Source organism: Rhineura floridana, chromosome 2, assembly GCF_030035675.1.
Source record: "Rhineura floridana isolate rRhiFlo1 chromosome 2, rRhiFlo1.hap2, whole genome shotgun sequence".
Lineage (NCBI taxonomy): Eukaryota > Metazoa > Chordata > Lepidosauria > Squamata > Rhineuridae > Rhineura > Rhineura floridana.
Window position 1 is genome coordinate 42,295,287 of NC_084481.1, and position 12,875 is coordinate 42,308,161.

Below are 12,875 nucleotides of genomic sequence, written 5' to 3' on the forward strand. Positions count from 1 at the left end.
ATCAGTGCTATATTTACATATTATTAGACTGAACAATACAACCTAAAACTTCATTTTTGCACTTAATGTTTTTCAGCAAATCGGTGTTTAAGTCCATGTAGTTCTCGGAGCTGTGTATTGGCCCAGGAAGAGCAGATTCTGCAAACTGGAGACAAACAGCTGGCTAGACATGTGTTGCTCTGCTTGCTTCTGATTGTGGGCCTCTTTGCTGTAAATATTGTTTTTATTTTTTTCCTGATTACTGTTTAGCTCATTGATTCCCACCAGTGTTTAGGGAAATCATTGCAGGAAAGAGAAAAGCACACACAATACATTTTCATTTTTCCAGTAACAGAGTAAGTGTGTGCAGTTTATTAAAGTTCCAGTTAAAAGTTTGAAATTCTTTATGAACAGGCAAGGGTCATTAGGCAGTAGTGAAAATTATGTATGCTTCTTTTATGGCATTTATGAGCTACCTGATACATACTTTTATGAGCTACATGATATATACATGAAAAGGACAAGACAAGTTCTTCCGGTGAGGATTGTCCTGAAGATGAATTCTCTTCTTACTGTTTATCAGGTGTTTGTATAGTATTTTTACTTACTGCTTTTACATCCCACCTTTCTTCCAAAGAGTTCAAACCAGCATACATCATTCAGCCACCATTTTATTCTCTCAAAAATCCTGCAAAAGTAGGGATTACTTACATTTACATCAAACCTTAAAGATCTGCAGCATTGCACAGAGTGGTTTTTGTAGTAGATGGACCAATAGCCTGACTTGGTATAAGTCAGTTTCCTATGTGCACCTTCTGAGTTGTTAACATAAGAGCATTGTGCAAACCTGTTACATGTAATGATGGCTAAAGTGACCTGCATTATAGTGCTCAGACATCTGTTGGGGTCTAACAGTGAAGTAATACACCAGGGGTAGCCACTGTGGTACCCTCCAGATGTTATGGTCTACAACACCCATAGTTCCTAACCATTGGCTTTGCTAACTGGGGCACATGGGAGTTAAGTCCAACAACATCTGGAGGGCACCATATTGGCTGCCTCTGCAATAGACTATTGCACCTGTCGTCGTCATGCCCCTGTCATATTTTTAAGTGTTGGTATAACACCTGGCTGGTTAGCTAACTGTTCCATCACACTTCCCTAAGTACTTGGCTTTATTAATAGTAATCCGTTAGTACAGAGACAAATTACTAAATTTAAAGTCTTTTAGTGGTCTTTTCTTTTGTTAAATATGTTCCACCATATTTCAAGCCCTAAAGTGGATTGCAATAAAAGTAACATTATTCACAAAAAGACATAAATCTGTAATTTTAAAAAAAACTTTTCCACCCCACAGAATCTATCCAGCTGTTTGTGGTGGTTGTTCAACCAAGAGCCTGGAAGACTGTATGTGGAACTGCAGTTCTTTTGTGCTGTTTTTAATTTTGGTCAGGTAATTATTAATACTGAGTCTGACACTAATTCTCTGTGTACGCTAATTATGTACACTTATTTGAGAGTAAGGATGCAATCCAACTCGTATTTATACTGGGCTGAGGGGAGTTGGATGCGGGGGAACTCTGGCTCATATGGCTGGGTCCCAGCTGAGCTGGGCTACACTGGCATAAGTCCCTCAGCCTGGCTGAGCTGGAACCCAGGTGGCTGACCCAAGTCGAGCACAAATGGAGCCGGCGTAAGGCCTGAAAAGGGGGCATGTTGGGGGCAAGTCAGGGGAGGGGCTGAGATGTGGAGCCTTAGGCCACATCCAACTTGTGTTCGGAGCACACCTGCAGGTCCCAATCCAGGCAAAAGTTATGCTGGGGAAAAGGTTGGTCTAAGAAAATAATTACAATGGAAGTCAATGGAGTTGGATTATTTGATAGGGGTATTTGGGAGAGCAGGCTTTTACTTTCTGGTCCCTGCATGCAGCTCCCAGCTGAGCCAGAGGCTCCTGAATGGCAGTAGAACTTTATGCCGGCTTCTCTTGCTCCATTACAACTTACACTAGCTTCCCTGAGTTGGATTGCTCTGCCCATCTCAGTGAATCAAAGTTAACCTGTATAAGAAGACTGGGATGTGAAAGTTTGCAAGGGAATGGACTCTCTTTGTTCCTTTGCTTTTTATGAACTTGATGAAAATTATGCTGAAATCACTAATTCTTGTCAATTTGCACTGACAAATTGCACTGGGAAGTTGGCTGCTGTATCAGTCTTTAAAGGGGTAGAAGGAAAACATTCACGGCCAATAGATGTTTCATTAGCATCTGTCACCCAGGTAGAGGGAGGATGGATGGCTTTAGCATCTTTAAGTGATGGTCATTAGGGCCTGCAGATTTGAATCAATTTACATTATTGAAGTACTCATTAACTTGTAATTTAGGTGTGCATATCTGCACCCTTTTCTGGTAATTCATGCTGCTATTACAGTGTATGTGTGTGAAGCAAAATGAAAAACCAAGTGTCTCCTGGCACCTTAAAGACTTAACAAAATTATTATGGCATAAATCTTTAGAATGCCATAGGATTCATTTTGTTGATTTTGCAACGAACTAACAGGGTTCCTCCAGAAACTGATGCAAAATAATTATTGAGGGGGTTCAGTATTTTATTATATTACAATATTTTCCTCTCACGGTATTGTCTTTATTTCTTTACTATGAAGATACTTGTAAAATGACACCATGGCTTTTAAAATCCTTTAATGACAACTGATTCTGATTCTGAGATTTTGCCTTCCAGATAATTTCCAGTACCCCTTACTGCTGTTCATCCTTACTAACCTGTCCATTTTTTTACTATCTCCAAATCGCAATTTATTACTTATCTTGTGCCTGTCATTACACTAGGCACCATGCAAAATTAAGACAGACTCATCACTCTCCCCACAGGTTTATGATCTAGCAAAATGTGATTATGACGGAAAGGGAATTAGGAGGGGAAAGATTGTTTTGTTTTGAAATCACAAAATGTTGCTGAGAACTTACGCTTAGTAATTTCCCCATTCAGTAGGCTTTATCACTCCTTGTATGTGAATTTTTTTCCTTAGCTAGTATTTATTTAAAAGTGTTATTAAAATATATAGTTTTGTCCCTGCATTAGTGTTAGTAGATCATTTTATCTTCTCTTGTCTATCCCCCAAATAATTTATTGAATTTTGATGCACTACTCATCCTTATTGTTGCTAAAAAAAAATCCTTTCTTTTTCAGGGATTCATTTCTTTTGGAATTTTTGGTTTAGACAAACATTTAATTATTCTTCCATTCAAAAGGAGGTAATTTTCAACATAAGTGTGTAAATATGTTAATGCCAGCTGCCTTTAACCTACTGTAACCTCTGTCGGTATTCTTTCTGCCTTTTCCTCCTCCATGCACCTCTTGGCTATTTTGAATGTAAGCAATGAATCCGTATCCTTCTGGCCACTGAGCATCATCAGTTAGTCAGCAAAAGTGGCAGTGCTAACAATTCTGAACTTGGGAAGTACAATAATAATAATAATACACTGGTGTAATTGAATTCCATAGGTGTTGACTTGAATACATTCAACACTTTTATCCTAGGTAGTCCCATAGTTTCTGTGCTAATTGTTGCAGTTCATTATTTGTATAGCAATTTCCACTCTACAAAGAACGTTCTCATTGATTGCTTTGCTCCTCCCCAGTCCTGCGGCTGCTGTGCTACCTGGCTAAGCCATGGTTTGGCATAATGTCTGAACCCAGGCTGCCTCAAACGACCATGAGCAGTAAGCCAAGAACAAACCTTGTCTACAGCTTGTGGCTTGTTTGGAATGAGTCATATTATGAACTTGGGTTCAGGCATAATGCTAGCCAAACCATGGCTTAGCCCCAGGTAGTACAGCAACAGCAGGACTAGGGAGGAGCAAAGCAATTATGGTTTTTACTGTGAGTATGCATATGCTCATGCATTCACACTTAGCCATGGTTTGGCTTAGTGTTACATGCAAATTGGGCCAATGACTTGAGTACCCACTTGCACTTTTTATGTAGAAAAAATAGTGTAAAAACTTAGAGAGCTGCTTCCTTGTGGCTCTCATAAACAAAAACTAAGATTTGGTTCGCGTGTGTGTTTATCACTTGATTTCTCATTTCTTGATGTGAACTGTGAACTGCCTCCAATGAAACAAATATAGCATTCTTAAAGTGATGTGAAAGTCCTGTGATTTGCACATATCTTTTCACTTGAGTATATAGATGTGGATCCTCACGTCCATTCCATTCCTGAAACAACATTGACATACATGGAATAGGGCTTTACTATCACCTCGTTCTCTCTGCAGTCCTTTGTTTCTCCTGAAACTTACTCCTTGGAGTTGGTAGACCCTTGAGAAGGCTAGGGGATATGGTATTGGGGTGTGTGTGTGTGACAAATTGCTGTTCTCCTTACACAAACAGAGGAGCAACTTAGGATCCAAGTCATAGTAATCAAACTATGAATGCATATGTATGAATCTGCTCAAAGAGTGTGTGAATTCAGTAGCAGTTATTTACTCCCATTCACCTAATTCTCCATGCCATGTCCAGTATTTCTAAGATAAAATAAAAAAATCAGGCTTGTACTGTTTTAAAATCTTGAAACTAATCATTTCAAAGCCCTGTCATAACAACTCATCAGTACATAATAGAATAGTAGAGTTGGAAGGGGTCTATAAGATCATTGTGTCCAATCCCTACTCAGTGCAGGAATCCAATTTAAAGCATACCAGACAAGGGTATCATTGACATAAATACTTAAAATAAGGTATTCCTGTTCTGCCTTTCCATTTGTTTGTTATTGTGATGCAGTGGGCTTGTTTCAAATTGACTTGTTTTCTCACCAGGCTTGAATTCCTCTGGGGTAATAGAACAGTGGAACGGAGTGAATCCTCTGTACCTGAGGAAGTCCGGATGACGTGCCAACAATTTGTTAATTACCACAAAGATGTGTGTGTAAGGAACATTGTCAAAGACAGAAGGTGGGGCTGTATGTCATTGCAAAGACTTACTTAAACTGTTCCTATACAGTGCACTGTGTACTCTTTGCAGATAATATTGATGTCCTAATAATCTATGGGTATTTTGTGCTGGAAACACTTCCAAATAACACTAAATAGACATATGAAAGACTCTAGACGTGTGTTTTTCTTTTTTAAATTCCAGGACTATAATATGATTGGTATTAAACCAAAATGATGGAAAATAATTTTCAAGATACTTTTTCTGAATTTATATAAGACTAGTGGAAAGTGCCCAGTGTTGATTTGGAATTCTAAGAAACAAAAAAAGGCAGTTTTGAAATCAGTGCAGCTTTGAAAGTTCAGTCCATCATCTTGGTGTAAAATGGCATCCAGTTATATCCAAACATAGGCAGAAACTTGCTCCTTGATCTCAGGGACTAACATGCAAAATATCTTAAGAGATGTCCAAAAGCATAGAGAACAAACTGCTTTCCAAAATATATAATAGAAGCTCCATGTTTTGCTGAAATCATAGCCAGTACATTAACATGCTGGTCAGAAACAATGTGCGTTTCCTTAAAAATTTTAAGCTACAAACATTACATGGCAAGAGCTGGCAATGTTAATGAACAAAAGTAGCAGAAGAAGGTGGTACTCTTTTCTTACCCAGGGGTTGAGAACTTTTTTGGCTCTGAGGGAGATGTTTATGTGGCTCCACCCCACTGGCCATCTTCTGACAGGTGGGTGGACAATCCACCTGCTAATCACATGACATCATGCACATGATTGATAGGTGGATTGTCCTGCACACCTGGCAACATCCCTTGCGCATGGTTCCCAAGCTTGGGAGCCACAGCACAAGGGGCATTGTCAGCCCTATGCTTTGCAGGTGTCACCATACTTCTCCTTTCCACCTCTGATGTCAGAGATTGAAAGGAGCCACACAGACAAGGGAGAAGAGGTTTCCATAGAATGGAAACCACTTCCCCCTTCTTGAACAAGGTGCTCTCCTACCACCTATCAGCTGATGAGCAATTGGGAGCACTCCTTGCTCTTGCAACTGAGAGCCCACGTTAAGCTCCTGATTGTTACTTTTGAAGCCTCACCCTTACCCTCCCGCATATGGTATCAGGTGTAGGGCGGGTTGGTGTGGCTTCCTCAGAACATCCTCACAGTCCAAACAGGGAGGTCTGGCAGGCCAAGTTTGGCCCATGGGCCAGAGGTTCCCCACCCCTGTTGTAACCTGTTATAGTGCATGAAACCAAGAAATCTTTAGCTTAAACTCCCATAAGATGGAGTTCTTGCTTATGTTACTACTTTTTTTATCCCTTTAGATATCAAACCAGGTAGACCTAAATCAGGGGTGGGGAGTTCTTAGCACACTGGCCAGATACGGCCCACAGGGTTTGGATGTTGTTGGAAGGGTGCAATTGCGGCTCTTCTGCAAGAAGATCAGCTGCAAGAAGACCAAGATAAGGGGAGGGAGGACTATCTCAGAGGAAAGGTAAACTTGTGTTCCTTGTAAATATGTGGATAATTCCACACAGCTTGCAATTTTATACATTCAATTTTCAGGACGCAATTGCATTTTAAAGCTTTGAATAGCTATAAGGCAGGGTTTGAATTGCTGAATGTTGTTTGCATTCTGCACAATCAGGACAGATAAAAAGTGTTAAAGAGCTTGAGTGGAGTTACTAAGAATGGAATATATCCTTCTGTATCCATGGGCAAATATCTGAATGCAGGTGTGAACTGCTAGAATGCAGCAACCAACAGCTTTTCACCAGGGTAATGCAACCCTTGGCCTGAAAAAAGTTCTCTACTCCTGTCCAAAATTACCTTTTTGTGTTTGTCATAGTGTTTTCAGATATAGGCAGCAAGGTTTCAAATTCAGGATTACATATTTCCCCAAATTTTCTCTTTCGGGATAAGGGGTAAAAGGGATTTTACAGTATTATCCAATTTAGAACAATACTTGGAATTCTTGAGAATGCTAAAATGAACTGAAACTGTTCTACTGAGTATTTAAATTCTGAAATGAAATGGTATTTTATGTTTTGAATATTAAAAAAAATTATATACTATTTGATTGTAATACACCTCTAAGCAGTACATGTACATTATATGAATGTCCTTATTTCCATACTGTGATAAAATGTATGCATTCTCTTGACCCTTTCTCATCTGTATGTTCTAATGTTCCCTCTCACCTCCTCAGCTGAATGCCCTGCATCAGACCTCTTCTATTTCTTCTTCCAGCATTTTGTGTGTTGGCTTTGCTTCACTTCATTAATCCAAATTAACTTTTGCTCCTTAAGTTAATTAAAATGCTGAGAACTTCCTTGTTTTTGTTTGTTTGCTGTCTTGGGCAGTTATTCATCTTGGCTTGCTCTAACTCCTAGAACACATGCTTCCTATAAGATAAGCAGAAACACTCACTATCACAGGTAAACTTCTAAATTATATTCTTACTGCCATGGGTAGTTTTTTTTGCTCACCATATCATTGGAAATTGAGGCTGATCTTTTCTCAGTAATCTTACATATTCATTAACATTTAGGAGAATAAGCAAGCTTAATTACTGTTACTATACAGTAATAGGGAATTCGCAAATTATACTTGAACTGTTACATAATTGCATTAAAAGGTTTCTTAGACAATCTCAGTCCCCGTGTAGCGGCTGCTAGAAAGCCCAAGACAGCACTCTGCATGTTTAAAAACTCTTTGCTATATGAACCAGCACGGTTGTTTGCGGCATGACCCTGCAAGAGAGATGCAGTGCAGGCAGCTGTGCCATTAAGTCTGTTAGAGAGCTCTTCAGTGCCCTCTTGCTGAGTGGTAGCCTTGACATAGGGGGCCATAAAGTTTAAATGGCTCTAAATTGAAAGAGAGCACTGCTCTAGAAGTTGTGCTAGTGAATGTTTGAAAGGTGGTAAAACTGTCCTTGGACTGTTCCCCTATCAGCCTGGAAAAAAAATAAAAAATGGGGGATTGCATGTATGCTTTCCCTAGTAAAAGTACCTTGTTACATATAAAGTTAGCATACTAATAATTTACATTTATATAGTATGTTTGAGAACTCAAAGCTCTTGAAGGAGGGCTGTAGCACAGTGGAAGGTCCCAGGTCGACCCCAGATGGGGTTGGAAAAGATCCCTGCCTGAAACCCTGGAGAGTCAAACAATACAGGGTTTGATGGACTAGTGTTCTGACCTTATATAAAGCATCTTCTTGTGTTCTCCTCTGGCATTTAGTTCTCAACGTACAAGGTGTTTTTATACATGCATGCAATCCTCCTGCAGTCTGAAATGGTACAGTCCGAGAACAGGTTTACCATGTTGTCTGCTGTGTTTATTTTGTGAACTAGGCAGTAATTGAGCTGACTGAAACATGGCAATAGATTGGGCTTTTCCTTTTAGTTTGTTTTATGTGGTGTGGAGATCTTAATTCATATGATTATGAATGTTGAACCAGTGGTAGATCATTCTATACTAACCCACATAAAGTGTTATTTGATGCATACCCTGGCTTTAAATGACTTGCGCATGCATTTTGATTGTGATTTAGGAGAAAAGGTAATCTAGGTTTGCAAAAAAAAAAAAAAAAGCTTTGCTATACACATGGCTAATAGATCCTCTTTTTAACATACTTTTAACTGTCATGCTATCTTTCCTTGTTTTCCCCTATTTTTTCTTTGTTTTCGCCCATCAAGCAGTGGTGGTACGAACTTTACAGAACATATAGGTGAATCCTTCCTTTGACACACAGGTGTGGCACAAAGACTGTGACTGGGGTCTTCTATGGCTGTGACCTGGTAAACTGGCTCATTGAAGTTGGCCTTGCCTTAGACCGTGGGGGAGCTGTGGTGTATGGAGACAGACTGGTGAAAGGAGGCATCATCCAGCATATTGCCAATGAATTTGAGTTTCGGGATGAACAGTTGTACTATCGCTTTGTACCCAGGAGATATGCAACAAAAGAAAGCAGTGGAAATGAGGATGCACTTAGAAGCTAGCCAGAAAGGGTTTGTTTGAACTCTTTGCTAATACTTAGTTCAAGCTCTCTTCTATGACGTTCTCTCCATGATAATATGGTTCTGTTTGTGTCCTACCCAAAGATAATTATGTCTCATGTGTTGAATACTAACTGAGTCATTTCAGGGAATTAATTTAAATCATGAAAATTCAAAGTTGTAATATGTTGAATAATCAGTTTTGTTTTTTGTTTTCTAAATAACAACAGCTTCAAAATAGTTTTCTCTCCTTGCCTGTGCAAACAGTGCTGTCCAAAAGTCCGCTCTTGAGGAAAGGGTTGTGTTCTCTCTTCAGGTTAATTCGTTTTTGTATCATGTGATGCACTGACAAAAAGATCAGATATTAAAACACAATTTGGTTAGTCTGTTATTTCCTTTTGAAGATAAAATCCTCTATTTGTGCTGACATAATGACTGTGAAGATTGATGTGGTATCTGAGGATTAGAACTGAGAAAACAAGCAGATTTTTGCTGTTAGTAGTTCTTGTTCTTGGGTGAGCAAGCCATTCATTTTATTTAAAGAACAAAAAATAGTCTGCAATCCTGTGTACTATCAGACTGCTTAAATCCAATTGAAATCCATGGGATTTAAAGCTGATGCATGCAGCATTTGCTGCCTAAGCATAATTTGTTTTCCTAGCTTCATATATTGTTCTGAAGTGAGTGACTTATAACTACAGTACTGAAAACAGAGCCATTTGTTTTTACAAATAAATAGATTCTGACTTCAGTTGATATATGTGAAGTTATGGTTACTTTGCACCTCTAAATTAGACCAAAAGCCTATAAAGACCAAATACTTGAATTAGATTTGAGTAGTACCTTCAATATGCAACTTAAAGAATTTATTAATATTTTGTTGGGAAGCCTTGCAATATGTATTTGAAGAACTGTCTTCACAAGCTCCTTAATGAATAAAATCCCAACAAATTCAATAAACCCTTTCTCATTGCAACTTCTCTATTTTTTATGCTTGTGCTTTTTTGTGTACATAAAGGAGCGCTGAATTTTAAAGATGTCTTATTTTTTACTCTTAAGATATTCTATTGTGACCATTTTATTGACGTTTTTAAAAGGCAAGAGGAGTGTTAGAACACTTTTTTCTCACTCTATTAACTGGAAGAAACAATTTGTCACGTGACTTTGTTTCTGTATCTGTAATCTGTTACTTTGCCTAACCTTTAACTTTTTTTTTAGATGGTGTGTGTGTGTTGTAGAGGTACGGATGATGTTGAAAACAGGTTTTTTGGACTTGTGGCTCTTTTCCTCTGGAGTAGGAGTCAGGGCTAGTAGCCTAATCAACATTTCAATAACCATTGCATGTACATGCATGAGAAATGTACAGATAAAGCACTTGTTTTTGCTGTCACACATGTAATCCATTTTATGTCAACCTTGCACATGAATTGACTGACAGTGCTTCTTCTGTAAGGTATACAAACGGGCCTATCTTTCACAAATGTAAAAACCTGTATTTTGTATAAAGTGTGGTATTAATCTGATCTGCAGCTGAACTGGCAGGAGTGCTCCTATTACATTTCAAAAGCCAATCATGCATTTGTCGAATTTGAGAATTATGGAGATGTGTTTTGGAACTAGTTGGTATTTTTGCATTCTCCATGTTGCAGTTTCTCAATAAATCCAGATGTTTTATATTGTTGTCCTGGACACTCCTTTTCAGAGTTGAAGAAAGCTCCTGCATACAGCCTTATGTCCAGCACAATTACTTATAGTGGGACCTGCTACTTTTGCACACTCACCCAGTTGATATTACCAAAGTTTAGATAATACTAGGGTAATGCTTAGGTTAGACCAAGTGATAATATGTGAGCATGGCCGTGGTCAGTAACGAGGGGAGTTGTAGTCCAACAACATCTGGAGGACCACAGGTTAGCCATTCCTGTGTGAGATAATGTTTGGATACTAATGGCATATCAAGCACAAAAACGTGGCAGTTATTACAGTGGTAGACTATTCACTTCTGGAGCTTATGACATTCAGGCTCTAGTAACAATTGATATACTGTACTCAACCCAAGAAAACATACTGTCTGTCCCATATAAAATAATCCAAGTGTTCTTGTTACTGCAAATGGAATAGAAGGGGGGTAGTAACTTTTGTGAATTCCTCTAGCCCCTGAAGTTTCCCTTCAGCTTTCTCTTCATTTAAATGTTTTATATTATACTTTAGCTCTTAACCTGTTCACATTTTCTTTTCCGCATCTAATTGAGCATTGTGAAGATACAGGATTTCCCAGTAGTTATCAAATTATATTGCCAATAATTAAACTGTACTGGGGTCAGTGGTGGTGTCTGGGCAGTAAGACAGCTTCCTGCTGGATTTAGGCTTTCAGCTGGAGGATATGCTGTGAAGCTGCATGATAGGATAGTAGTTAGGATAACAGTCAAAAGAATTACTAGCTACCTTAATTTTGGGAAGCACTTTGCTTGTTTATAAACCACAAGTACTTCTGGTTCGTATAAATGACAAGTAGAAGGAGGTTTGAGTGTCCCTCAGTTTCAGCTTTTTAATGAGGCTTGTAATCTGAAACAACTACTTCCAATTGTTAAAGGTAATTATGAAGTGAATTGGGTGGGAATGGAAGCACCCAGACCACAAATCTTGATTAGAGCTTTGCCTTTTAATAAATTTAACCCATTTAAATTGCAAGAACTTTTAAACCCTTATCCTAAGGTCACCATTATGATTTGGAAAAGATGTACAACTCTTTTAACTCCTTTGGACTTGCCCCCTTTCCCATTCTTGGAACACTCCAGGTTTCGAAACCCATTCAAATGTAATCAGTATAAGCACTGGGAATCAAAGGGGCTTTATAAATTATTGGACTTGTTTGTGAATGGTAACCCCAGCACAGAAGAGCAAATGCAGCTCAAGCTTGGTGGAATACAGCCGCCTTGGCTCCATATAGCACAAGTTAGATCGTTTGCTAAATATATTCAATGCACACAAAGGCCACCTCGACAGATGACCTTCTATGAGGAATTGTGTGTAAAGTTCTAGTAGCAACTTAAAGGGAATGATTTCTTTAATATATAAAGGTCTTTTGTCAGCTTGTGTTGGGATGGCTTTGGGTTTGAAGTTGCTGTGGGAAGATGATATAGGCAAAGAAATAGTTAATATTTGGAATGGTCAGTAGCAGAGACCTCCTTTTTACGCCATTTTGGCATGGGTGAAAGAATCCTTGTTGAAAGCAGTATGTTTATGGTACTGTGCCCTACATGGAATTAATCCAACCATCACACCTGATTGCTGGTGAGGTGTGCATACTTCTACATGTGGTGGATGTGCCCAGTAATGGCAGCATTCTGGACCAGGGTGTTCCAGGAAATTATGGCCGTAGTTGTTCAAATTGTGCCTCCGAAGCCAGATACAGCCCTACTGTCTATCACACCACGAGAAATGTAATGTTTCTTGTATAAAGGTTTGCTTTTATTCTATTAGCAGCGGCCAAGCGGGTTGTAGCCCAACACTGGTGCTCTACTTTGCCCCTTACAAAAAATTTTTGGTGGCAAACGGTTTGGTATCTTGCTCTTATCTTGCATCTGACACATCAAAGTCATTGGATCAAGGGATCCCACTGAAGCACATTTTTGAAGGATGATACATGGATGCTATTACAATCGGCCTTCTGGATGGGTGTGATTCAGATGTGATGGTTTTTGGAGGAGTTCTGCTGTATTGATGTCATTGGGCTCTGGTGTTAAACTGATGGTGTACTGTGTCTCCTGGGCCCTTTGTTACTACATTTCCCCCCTTTCCCCGGACATCTGTGACTGTTTTGTTTTATTCTTGTTATTGTTCTAGTGTTTGTATGTTATAAAATTCAATAAAAATGTTTTTTTTAAAAAAATTAGTAGCTGGCTTGCTAATCAGTATATCTCAAGAACTAAAAT

The 12,875-nt window shown here is 38.9% G+C and overlaps 1 protein-coding gene across 9 annotated transcripts in view; it reads left to right on the top strand.

Annotated features, from left to right (window-relative positions):
• The window catches only part of GPR155 (G protein-coupled receptor 155), a 53,237-nt gene extending 40,437 nt beyond the window's left edge, over window positions 1-12,800 (top strand). For 5 of the 9 annotated variants that reach the window (XM_061608448.1, XM_061608444.1, XM_061608446.1 and 2 more), the window contains exons 12-17: window positions 77-210; window positions 1,337-1,432; window positions 3,186-3,250; window positions 4,814-4,948; window positions 7,303-7,377; window positions 8,697-12,800. In XM_061608448.1, the coding sequence (XP_061464432.1) occupies window positions 77-210; window positions 1,337-1,432; window positions 3,186-3,250; window positions 4,814-4,948; window positions 7,303-7,377; window positions 8,697-8,943 (752 nt within the window). In that variant the 3' untranslated portion in view covers window positions 8,944-12,800. Of the gene's footprint in view, window positions 1-76; window positions 211-1,336; window positions 1,433-3,185; window positions 3,251-4,813; window positions 4,949-7,302; window positions 7,378-8,640 lie in introns of all 9 variants that reach the window. The other 4 variants (XM_061608451.1, XM_061608452.1, XM_061608453.1 and 1 more) reach the window with 4 other exon arrangements.
• Window positions 12,801-12,875: the final 75 nt, after the last annotated feature.